The sequence below is a fragment of the Entelurus aequoreus genome, linkage group LG11 (genome assembly GCF_033978785.1).
Source record: "Entelurus aequoreus isolate RoL-2023_Sb linkage group LG11, RoL_Eaeq_v1.1, whole genome shotgun sequence".
Lineage (NCBI taxonomy): Eukaryota > Metazoa > Chordata > Actinopteri > Syngnathiformes > Syngnathidae > Entelurus > Entelurus aequoreus.
In genome coordinates, this window is record NC_084741.1 from 62161803 (window position 1) to 62174067 (window position 12265).

At 40.5% G+C, this 12265-nt stretch overlaps 1 protein-coding gene across 1 annotated transcript in view; it reads left to right on the forward strand.

Moving 5' to 3' along the window:
- LOC133660324 (intermembrane lipid transfer protein VPS13B-like) overlaps window positions 1-12265 on the forward strand; it is a 563168-nt gene that overhangs the window by 499550 nt on the left and 51353 nt on the right. The window contains 3 exon segments of the mRNA XM_062063728.1: window positions 4780-5037; window positions 7418-7501; window positions 10867-11042. Of these exon segments, the coding sequence (XP_061919712.1) occupies window positions 4780-5037; window positions 7418-7501; window positions 10867-11042 (518 nt within the window).

A 12265-nucleotide genomic window follows, 5' to 3' on the forward strand; every position in this document is an offset into this window, starting at 1 on the left:
AAACGCAATATGGAGGTATTTGATCTTCAAAACTACCGATAAATGTGACGCGTTAAACAAAGAAGCACCACACTGCAAGAGGTGCAAGTGCTTCTTTAAACATGCCTCGCCAAAGGTGGGATTAAAGTATTACTACAATCTTTGCTTCAAACTTAGGTAAACATTTAAATAACAATCATCCAGACCTGCACAAGGAGTTTAAAGGTAATATAGTTAACAAGCTCCCCTGCTGCGCACATACACATATGTGCACAGCTGCTTGTTGCTAATTGTTAGAACAATAATAAACGCCCGCGTAGCGTAAACTAATGCTTGTGAAATGACTAAATTTTGTTACAAATTCCTACAATTTGTTTTATCTTTAACAATGTGGGTTTTACCTGCTGAATGTCTTATCTTTGTACGTATAGCCATAGTATTATTTTTAGTATTTACCAATGATTGTATTTGTCTTAAAGCACAGACCAAGAGAGGTGAACATGAAGCTTATTACAATGTCAATAAAGTTTTCTATTAGGGCTGCACGTTTATGGCCAAAATAATCATCACAATTATTGTTAGCAATATTAACATACACATACAAAGGAACACATTCATTGCTCACAGTATATATATGACTTATGCCTTTGGCCAAATAAACCATTATTACGGCTGTTATTTGGGCGTGTCTTTGAGAGGTGGATGGATACAGGGTCCCTCGGTGCACGGTTGATGTTACGGTCGTCTGTATTTTGGGCACCCCCGCTTTTGTAGCTCTTCGTTGGGGCGGGCGGCCCGCTCTGATAGCAACCAGCTTTACATCGCGGGCAAACGATGGCGATTGAGAAAAGAAAGGAAGTGTCGTTAATGTATCCCCGCAACTCGATAATTTATTTAAATGTGCTCACCAACGCAGCTTGGCCATGCAACTCGTTGTGGTGTTTATTGTTGGTTCATCCGCGTGGGAGCACCCAGAGAGTGCCTAGAGAACGGAGAAGCATGCAGTCGTGTTCCGGGGTTAAAATGCGTGCCTTTTGGTACCCTGTGGGTGACTTTGCGGGGGTGGAGGACACCGATGTATTAATACATTTATTTTTCCTTATATTTTCGGGAGTTACTTCCTGAGCTGAGTTACTTCAACTTTTGTTGTAGTCACTCACTCTTACTTGCTTTCACATGAGTCCACGATGACCCTCATTTAATCGTTCCTGCCACATTCGTGATCACGATTAAAATTCGATTAATTGTGCAACCCTACTTTCTTTTATATTCTAACCTAATCCCAGATTATGGCAGGCTAAATGTAATAAAGAATACTTTACAATTTTACTCGAGTGCAATAAGAAATGCCCAGTGTGTTTAATGACTTTTAGTTTTTATTTTAAAATGGTTCTTTGAGTGCAATAAGAAACATACAGTACAGGCCAAAAGTTTGGACACACCTTCTCCTCATTTAATGGGTTTTCTTTATTTTCATGACTATTTACATTGTAGATTGGCACTGAAGGCATCAAAACTATGAATTAACATATGTGGATTTATGTACTTAACAAAAAAAAGGTGAAATAACATAATTTTTTTTTTATATTTTAGTTTCTTCAAAATAGCCACCCTTTGCTCTGATTACTGCTTTGCACACTGTTGGCATTCTCTTGATGATCAAGTACACCTGTGAAGTGAAAACCATTTCAGGTGACTACCGTAATTTCCGGACTGTAAGCCGCACCTGACTATAAGCCGCACCAGCTAAACTTAGGGGAAAATACAGATTGCTCCATATATAAGCCGCACCCGACTATAAGCCGCAGAGTTTTGATGTGTAATTACCGTAGTATATAGGGGTTCCTGCTACCACGGAGTGGATTGTTGGGACAGAGATGACTGTTTGGGAACACAAAGCGTCCCATTTATTAACAATAAATCTTTCAATCATTCAATCAAACTTTCACATCTTTGACATGGCGAACAGCATTCGTGCAGAGTACAAATAATACAACGGTGCAAAGTAATACAAAGTGCTCGCCTGTACGTTATCAAAATAACCAGCCTACCGGTATATGAAAAGTCAGTCTTTAATCATTGTGTCATCGTCTTCCTCCTGCGTACTAAAACCACCGAAATCCTCTTCGTTGGTGTCGGAGAAGAACAGGCCGTAAATAAGCCGCACCCTTGTATAAGCCGCAGGGACCAGAACGAGGGGAAAAAGTAGCGGCTTATAGTCCGGAAATTACGATACTTCTTGAAGCTCATCAAGAGAATGCCAAGAGTGTGCGAAAAAGTAATCAGAGCAAAGGGTGGCTATTTTGAAAAGGTGGCGACTTGTCCAGGGTGTACCCTGCTTTCTGCCCGGATGCAGTTGAGATATGCTCCAGCACCCCCTGCGACCTCGAAAGAGATAAGCGGTAGAAAATGGATGGATGGATAAAAAAAATGCTCAGTTATTTCACCTTTTTTTGTTAAGTACATAACTCCACATGTGTTCATTCATAGTTTTGATGCCTTCAGTGAAAATCTACAATGTAAATAGTTATGAAAATAAAGAAAACGCATTGGATGAGAAGGTGTGTCCAAACTTTTGGCCTGTACTGTATGTTTAATGTATCGTAAGATTTTCTGTTAAAATCAAGCCAATAATGACATTTGTTTGTGATCCCCTTTATTTTGAAAAGTATCAAAAAGTTTTGAAATACATTTTGGTGCCGGTACCAAAATATTGGTATAGGGACAACTCTTTACCTAAGTGTAACACTGTTATGATAGTGACCTTTTTCCCCACCACTCGTTTCGTGTTTATAAGTAGGTCATCATATCACTGCCCGAAAGGTTATCAATCAACACTGGTCTTTGCTTCTAAGTTCACCTTTAATTTAGTTTTTTACCAATAAAACTAAAATAGAAAATGTTTTCATCACCACTAAAACTAATCGGTTTTTGTCTTCTTCTTTTTCACACACAGAATTATGGTGTTTCATTATTTCCACAAATGCAAAACAGAGCCACCGTATTAAAAAAAAAAACAACAGCATAACAAAATACCCTGCCATATATTACAATGATGACACATATACTTGACACCGTCAATGCTCCTGCATGTCTCAATATTGTTCTTCAGACAAAACAGACTCTCACATTCCTTCCCCTTGTCCCACACATTTTTACCATCTTGTTCCCATTGGCTCGAATAATAGGATAAGAGTTTTGGTCATCTTTAATTCACAGCAAAGCCTCAGAGTGGGAAAGTGGTGGGCCGTTGAGAAAGACTCTCTCCTTTTGTGATAAACCTTTGTCTCGCTACCCTTTGTAATCGATCTTATCTATTTCCATCTAATCAATCTGTATCATCATCAATGGTGACGATACACGCAGGTATACATTGACACACTGAATCAGATTTAACTCATGTCAAATTCTATCTTGTTATTAACATATTTATTATACATCACACTCATAGTCCTCACCAGAGAAATGAAATACATTTGATTTATGAGACTTTTAGACTTTTTTGTGACTCTTTGGGGAATATTGGTGATTTCTATTTATAGTGTTATCATATCGGCCAAAGATTTTTATAGCAATTGCATATTTTTGTAGTGTAGTACAGTGCAAACATCATATACAGTGTTCCTTGTAACCCAAAAAGCACAGGATTGCAACACAAAAATATTAGAAAATGATTCCTGTATTGATATCACACAGACTTTAAAGTAGACTGTAGATGGCAGTAAAAGCACATACTCGGAGCTCATTGTCCAATTACTGTATTATTCAATACATCATAACTAAAAATAGTAAAAATGCATTATAAATACAGACAGAAACACCAGCAAAGGCTTCCTTATTGTCCTCTGTCCGTGCTGTCTTCCACAAGTTGCAGACCTTACGCTTGAAAAATGTTTGTCCACCTTAAGCATTCATTTATGTTCCAACACATTTACTTTCGCGCGTTAAGAGCATTTGTTAACCTTGGAGTAATCTACAACAGTAATTTTTGTGGGTAAATAAGAGATGATGAGAGATTATCATCATATTTCAGCATCTCTAACATGTAAAGGATGCCTCTTGGCTAGGTTAGCATTGCAAATAAAATATATCCTGAATTCCCTTACTCTGGATAAAAAAGGTTAAATGAATATATAAATGCATGTAAACTATGAGGTAAGCTTATGTACTACATTGCCCATAAGGCTTAGCGCCGTAGACTGGAAGTGAAAGCGGGTCTAATTGTATGCGGGAGGGAGCACAATTGTGCCGTTTGAGCAAGAGTTGATATATTGTTACACGTTGCTGTTTCTGCTACATCTACACAAGAAACAAACATAAGTTTTCTTTAGTTGGCCTGCATATTTGAGCATAGGTCAATGACAAATTCAATTGTCAAAAATGACACTGACTGACCAAAATATGCAGGAAAATTGTTGGATTTGAACTAAGTTGCAGGTATGGTTGAATTTGTGGGAATTGGCGCAACCGTGATATCGCGAAATCCTGGAAAGACTGATTTGTGGTATCTATGGTGTACAATTTGGTACAGTTGCTGTTCCAAATTCAGATTGTTCAGCCTCTATAATTATATTTGAATTAAAAAATGGTATTGTGCAGTACAGTATATATCCTCCTGAGAGCTAGCACACTCTTCAGTGGACATGTATGCATTGCATAAAGGGGACAATTTTTACCTAAAATGTGTAACTCACAACTCTGACAAAAGAAATAGAACAAATCTCACTGCGGAAGGCACTGGTTCTCAGGAGATTTTAGTACTTACATGACATAATATATGTTTCTATGTTCCCTCTCTAGGTGATAATCTGTGGACGGCAGGTAATGTGCAGTTACCTGAGTGAGGCCATTGAAGTGCGGCTGGCACAGCACTATGTTGGAACTAATGGTCAGACAGTGGTCAGAGAACACTGTGACTGCTTGGAGGCCGGAGCTAAGTTGCCATCCTATGTTCTGGAGGATGCAGAACTGACAGAGCTCTGTGTGCGGGCCAGAGGAGATGATGACTGGTCCCAGGATGTGCAGCTTGAGAGGAAGGAAAAGGGCAAAGTTGTCCAGGTAACACATTTATGTAACACACATTAGATTACATTCAATCAATGTGCCACACTTAAACCTAATAGAACCCTTTCATTATGTGACTTTAGTGGACGCCTAACCCCCCCAAAAAAATATTAGGGAAAAAAATATATATATTTTAGGATAAAGCTGTTTCCATCATGAAACCTTTATTAATTATACAAGCAATATTTCAACATTATTAATTACAAATGGGAAAATAAGTTAACTGGGGTCAATGATAAAATGTTGAAACAAGAAAACACACAATTGCAGAGTCGCATGTCACTTTTTAACAGTCAAGTGTAAAAACAGGTTAACCTTGTTTTTGCATTTGAATTGTTAAATGCAAAATGTATTAACAAAAACACTCTACTTTAACTTTGAAACCAAGAAAGAATGCATATTTGTAGGGATGGTAACATGCCAACAAAGAAAGATGATGCTGCACAAAAATACAGTAAGGCTCCTCTTTTCAGAATGTGCTCGCTCGATGTTAATTTAGGTAGACATGGTACCGATCAGCATTAGCAAGTTTACATGGCAATTTCAACAAGTCCAAATTTGGTAATCACAACAAAAACTAAGATGCACTTTACAATCCAACAGCTGGTGTGGAATAAATACAATACTTACAGTATAAACACTTATAGGACTCAACCAAAGAAAAGACTGTCACATTCAACCCAATGGCAACGACTACTTCCTTGCTAAAGCCAACACATTGTTGTCTATACACTACTGCCATATAGCATCTTGGATCTACAACTGCATGCAAACTCTACTATATAATCCTTGCAAATGAGACACAGAAGTGTAAGAAAACAAGATAGCAACAGGATTACAGTATTGAATGTTGAATAAAAAAGAGATTAAAAAAAAAAGTAAAACATTTATAAACACATTTGAACACACACAAATGTACAGAAAATTGGTACCATAGAGTACCGGTATCGATTCCCAGGTACCGGTACTATATCAATTTAAATGTGAAAGGTGCCCATTGCTACATACGATGTGTATTTTTTAGTATTTTCTCGTCATGGTAGTGTAGTGATTGTCTATACCGAGTATCAGGGGTGCTGTGTAGGGTGGGAAGGTATGACAATTTAAAAATAGGATTGTGCTACCCAAAATTCCTGATGACGCCGCTGCAAGTTATATACAGTAACTGTGGAGAAGTATACCATGAGGCACACAAATCAACTCCTACTGTATACCAGTTTTTGACAGTGTATACACAATCTTAGAAGTGCACATTGCAAATTTAGAATGTGTATGCCAGACAAACAGATAAACGCACATCTTGCACAGCCATATCTCCATCCCACACCCATTTGTCGCTGGTGACTAGACCACCAACTGTGACCAGATCTTCTTCTCCTGGGTGGCCCCTGTGGCATATGACTTGAGAACAAACCGTGATGGCTACTGAACAAGTGTCTTTGTTTTTGTTTTTTTTGCCAAAGACGGTGAGAAGCAGAAAATACAGTTTATGCTCTCCATCGCTAAGCATAAACAGGAAAGGGGCATTACACGATACATTACTTTGAAAGCACGTTCACACCGCTAGATAAGCACCAGCTGATGTCCTCCCGCTCGTATTCTTTGTGTCACTTGTTCTCAGCCTTTTCCGGTCTGTTTCGCTTTAATTTTAGCTGCCTTATGAGTGTCATGCTTTTAACAGCTTGCAACTCTGCCACCCCAGATGACTTTTCTCCAAACACTGCTATCTGTTCTCTGCAAAACAGACATTCATTAAACATATGGATAGTTGGATCCAAATGAGAGAGTTGTCTAGTAGCTGAATCCTTAGATCTCGCTCTTTCTTCTCCTTAAACTGTTTCCCTCTGCTTCTTTTGCTCTCTCGCCCACACACTGGCTACCTCGTCTATCATGCAGTTAACTCGCTTATTAACTCCATTCTCTGGCAACCTGCTCCTCTTCCTGCAATTCATCACAGCCGTTTCATCTATCCTTTATTGCTCATTTTGGTCAATACCTTTTCTCGCCATAAAGAACTTCAGGTTACTATGACCTTATGTAATTGGTTTGAATCCTCATTCCTACAAAATTGTTCCCATTACCCAACCAGTCAATGATCTCCAGAACCCTTGCAATGTTCCGTGATAAAAATGTATTAGGACTCAAACTAGGTAAACGTGCTCATACTCAGCATGCGCTGCCCAAGTGTAACACCAATAATATGACATATTACTGAAAAGGCATACATTCCATCAGTGACGTCTGGAACAAACACAAGTGAAGTGTTCTTGATGAAGCCCATTCTTTTTCGCTTTTGGAACACAATGAAGTCACCACATCATCAAGTCAAGTCCAATATGGCATGTTGCCCACTAATTCTTTTTTTTTTTTTTAGGTGCCGTGTTCTGATGGTTCTTTGCTCTTTGTGTGGTGCAACCTCATCACTATTGAACCTGATTCCCATATGCAACAAAGAGTGGTAAGTGTCCAAGATACACACTTTAAATCTACTTTTACATATAGTGATAGAAGATTGGAGACGAGAAGAGTGTTCTTTTGGGCGCCGGGGGTGTGTATTCATTACTCGAATAGAGTTTACCAAAATGTTGGTTTTGTAGAAATAGTTTGCAGTATTTTACAACTGTACTGCAATATAGTGACCGCGATATGAGTTGAGTTGAGTTGAGTTGAGTTTGAGTTTATTTCGAACATGCAAGCATACAACATGATACATCACAATTTCCAGTTTCTCTTTTCAACATGTTTGAAAAGGAGTAGGAAGAAGCAGAGCTTATTTAATCCGACCCCTTTTTGTTTTACATAACAGTTGCTGAAACTTTTGTTCACTTCCTGTTCTCAATTTATTCACAATATACTCCATAAGTAATCACAATAAAAATAAATAAATAATAATTGGTGAAGTAAGTCATATTTCATATGATGAGATAAGTAAGATTATTTTGAGAATGGATGGATGAAATAAATTCAGAATATTTATCATGGTTCTTCTTCTTTGTACTTTGTAAACACTTTAAGTTTGAAGAGTTTCTTGAAGTGGATCATATTAGTACATTGTTTGATTGCTTTGCTTAATCCATTCCATAATTTAATTCCACATACTGATATACTGAAGGTCTTAAGTGCGTACAAATGTTTTAAATTACATTTTTCTCTAAGATTATATTTCTCCTATGTATTTCAGTTACCTCATTTAGCTGTAGAAGATTTAAATATTGCAATACAATGGAGTGCAGTTGCACACCACTACAACCACAATATTAAAAAATATTTTAAAATGCATAAATATCTGACTGTGTCATTCAAAACTAAAGTTTAATATCTTTGTTACTGCAGAACTTTTGATGGATATCATGCAATTGTATAGTTGGTCATAAAATTGTAACCTGTCAGTATACATATGTAAGTAGGAAGTAGTTCTACATATTGTATTTATATGTTGTGTTTTACTATTTGTATTGTTTTGTTATATTATTTATTTTTACAGATTTGTAATTTAGGCCACACTGGAAGTTTAAGGCTCACTGCCATTGCTGCTATTCAGGTCTATTTTCAAAAGGCGCACCAGATTATAAGGCACATTAAAGGGGTCATATTATGATTTTTTTTTATTTTTTAAACACTTCCTTATGGTCTAAATAATATGCAATGGTGGTTCTTTGGTCAAAATGTTGCATGGATTATGTTTTACAGAACATCTTCAAATCGCTTTCTGACGTGGCTTCAGGATGCGCCGTTTTGTGGGCGGTCGTATTTATGTGACTCCACTTCGACAGCGTCTTCTCCCCGTCATCTTTGTTGTAGCAGTGTAGTGTACAAAAACAGGAATGGAAGAAGTGTCAAAATATGGAGCTAACTCTTTTAATAACATTCAGACATTACTTAAATCAATAACGGAGCAGCATCTCCTCATCCGTGGCTCACTAGTGCAACAACAACCCCGGAAATGTGTCCTGTGAAAAAACGTCCGACCGGAACTCTCTAATAACTAAAGTTCCGAGGTTGAATTATGTAAACTCACTACACTGGTAGTTTTTAGCGCTTTCATAGCGAGTCTACTGTCCGCTGCCTCCGGAGTCCCATGAGCCAAAAGCACCCGATAAGAATCTTTCAACAGTCGCCAACCACCTTGCGGCCACAGCTCCGATCGGCCACCTCGACAATAGACACGGTCCACTCGGACTCAATAACCAGCGCCTCCCTCGTGACATGTTCAAAGTTCTTCCGGAGGTGGGAATTGAAACTCTCTCTGACGGGAGACTCTGCCAGACGTTCCCAGCAGACCCTCACAATACGTTTGGGCCCGCCGGGTCTGTCCGGCATCCTCCCCCACCATCGGAGCCAACTCACCACCACGTGGTGATCTGTAGAAAGCTCCGCCCCTCTCTTCACCCGAGTGTCCAAAACATGAGACCGCAAAGCCGATGACATAACTGAACTGCGGCCTATGGTGTTCTGGTGCTAAGTGCACATATGGACACACTTATGTTTGAACATTGTGTTTGTTATGGACAATCTGTGACAAGCACAAAAGTCCAATAACAAAACATCACTCAGGTTCAGATCCGGGCGGCCGTTCTTCCCAATTACGCCTCTCCAGGTTTCACTGTTGTTGCCAGTATGAACGTTGAAGTCACTCAGCAGAATAAGGCAATCACCTGAGGGAGCACTCTCCAGTACTCCCTCGAGGGAATCCAAAAAGGGTGGGTACTCTGAGCTGCTGTTTGGTGCGTAAGCACAAACAACAGTCAGGACCCGTTCCCCCACCCAAAGACGGAGGGAAGCTACCCTCTCGTGTCCTGAGTTAAACTCCAACGTGCAGGCTTTGAGCCAGGGGGAAACAAGAAATGCCACCTCAGCCCACCCCCCCCCCCAGGTGCGTGCAACGCCAGAGTGGAAGAGAGTCCAGAGCCCTTGCTGTGCGTCGAAGTAAGTCAGACTACATCTAGCCGGACCTTCTCCACCTCTCACACCAGCTCAGACTCTTCTCCCAGTAGCGTGGCGACGTTCCATGTCCCAAGAGCTAGCTTATGTACCAGAGGATCAGACCGCCAAGTGCCCTGCCATCGGCTTCCGCCCAGCTCACACTGCACCCGACCTCTACGCCCCCTCCTGTGAGTTGTGAGCCCATTGGAGGGGGGACCCACGTTGCCTCTTCCGGGTGTGCCTGGCCGGGCCCCATTGGGACAGGCCCAGCCACCAGGCGCTCACCATCAAGCCCCACCTCCGGGCCTGGCTCCAGAGTGTGGCTCCAGTGACCCGCGTCTGGGCAAGGGAAATCTGAGTGCTCGTTGTTTCTTTTTCATAAAGGTCTTTGAGGTGCTATTTGTCTGATCCCTCACCTAGGACCTGTTTGTCTTGGGAGACCCTACCAGGGGTCATAGAAGCCCCCAGACAACATAGCTCCTAGGATCATTGGGACACGTAAACTCCTCTACCACGACAAGGTGGCAGCTCAGAAAGGAGATACGTATGTATGCAGGGCTCAAATTTAAACACGGCAACAGCGGCAAGTGCTGCAACCGCCCTCGTCACTTGCTGTACTGCCCTAAAAAATTGACGAACATCGGCGTCAAGAACATGCCGTGACCGCCCTTGACTTTTTACTTGTTAATGGACTAGGGATGTAACGGTAAATGGTACAATTATAAATAAGGTGTTATCCACCACTTTTCAATTGTGCACTTAGCCTTAGTATATCACACGCAACACGCCCACTAATAGTTGATTGTTGATAAACGCTGTGTCACGCGTGGTATCTGGATCTTAGTAAATCAGGCCCTAAATGTTTTGGCTCAATGTATGTTTGTCATTGTCCACTTTCAGGTTGTCTTTAGTCCACTGTTTGTCATGAGGAGCCATTTACCAGAGCCAGTAATCATCCATATAGAGAAGAGGAGCCTTGGACTGCGAGAGAGCCAGCTGGTACCAGGACAGGGCCACCAAGAGCCCCTGTTCAACACTGAGGCTGACCTCATCCACCATCTCACTTTTCAGGCCAGGTGAGAAATAACTGAAATATATAAATAAGTATTAATAAAACCCATGCAAGCTTTTCATGTCCTACAGAGCAAAAGAGTGGAGGTATGGACATAATTATCAGAAACCGGGGGACGGGGGGGACGTCTGTTGTGTCCTCGGGCAGGACACTTCAAGGGTTGGGTCGTGGTTAGGGCCTTGCATGGCAGCTCCCGCCATCAGTGTGTGAATGGGTGAATGTGGAAATAGTGTCAAAGGGCTTTGAGTACCTTAAAGGTTGAAAAGCGCCGTACAAGTATAACCCATTGAAATCTTCATGTTCTTTCTCATTTTGGCAGATTGTCAAGAGTTTCAACTATTGTTGCCAGTCTGACTTTATTTGGCTTGCTTATACTTTGATGTTGTGTAGTTGGAGAGCCACTGATTTAAACAAAAAAAAATACTGCATATTTTGGCTTTGGTAAGCCAATTTCCCCCTATTTTAGGGAAGCAGGAAGTGAGCTTGGCAGCAGAAACACAACTCCAATTGCAGCATGTCAGGTCTAACTGTAATTACCCCTAATTTATATACAGGCTCTAACAGAGAGCAGGTTTTTGGACCTACCTGTGGTTTTTATTTGTGTGTGTGTTCCCAGAAGATAGGATGTGTGTATCTACTTGTGTTCCACTGGGGAGATGTTATCCACTTTCTGTGTGTGGTCCAGCAGTAGGTTCGCTCCATGTGCCAGTGTCGGTGTGAGCGCCACCACTACATCACTACTTGTTAAATACTGCGCTCGCGCTTGCAACGTCCTGTAAGAGAAGGTTTATTGTTGTAGGTTCTTCCGTGATGAAATAAGTTTTGTAATATCATTTGCATCAACATTTGCCAGTTGAAGGTCATGTGGTGTAATAGCATTAGGCGATAGCATCACCATGATACCTCATGTGTCATGTCACACTTACATAAATGACAGATGCTTTGACATTAGTGTTGGTGTAAGTCGGGAAATGACTTCCACATGTATACACTGTCTGGTAGCTGCTCCCACCGTATTTGTCATCTGTGCACGCATAAACTGTCGTGTTATAAGAATACATAAAGAGGATTTCATTCATTTTGGTAGCAACTAACGACGATCTGAATAAACACAGAGTGTAATTGACTCCTGACAGAAATTTGTTTGGTTTAGATATCTGGTCGCAAAGTTTGTTTTGATTACAGCTGCCCTGAAAGAACCACAGCAATACTGGAGTGACTGGGAAT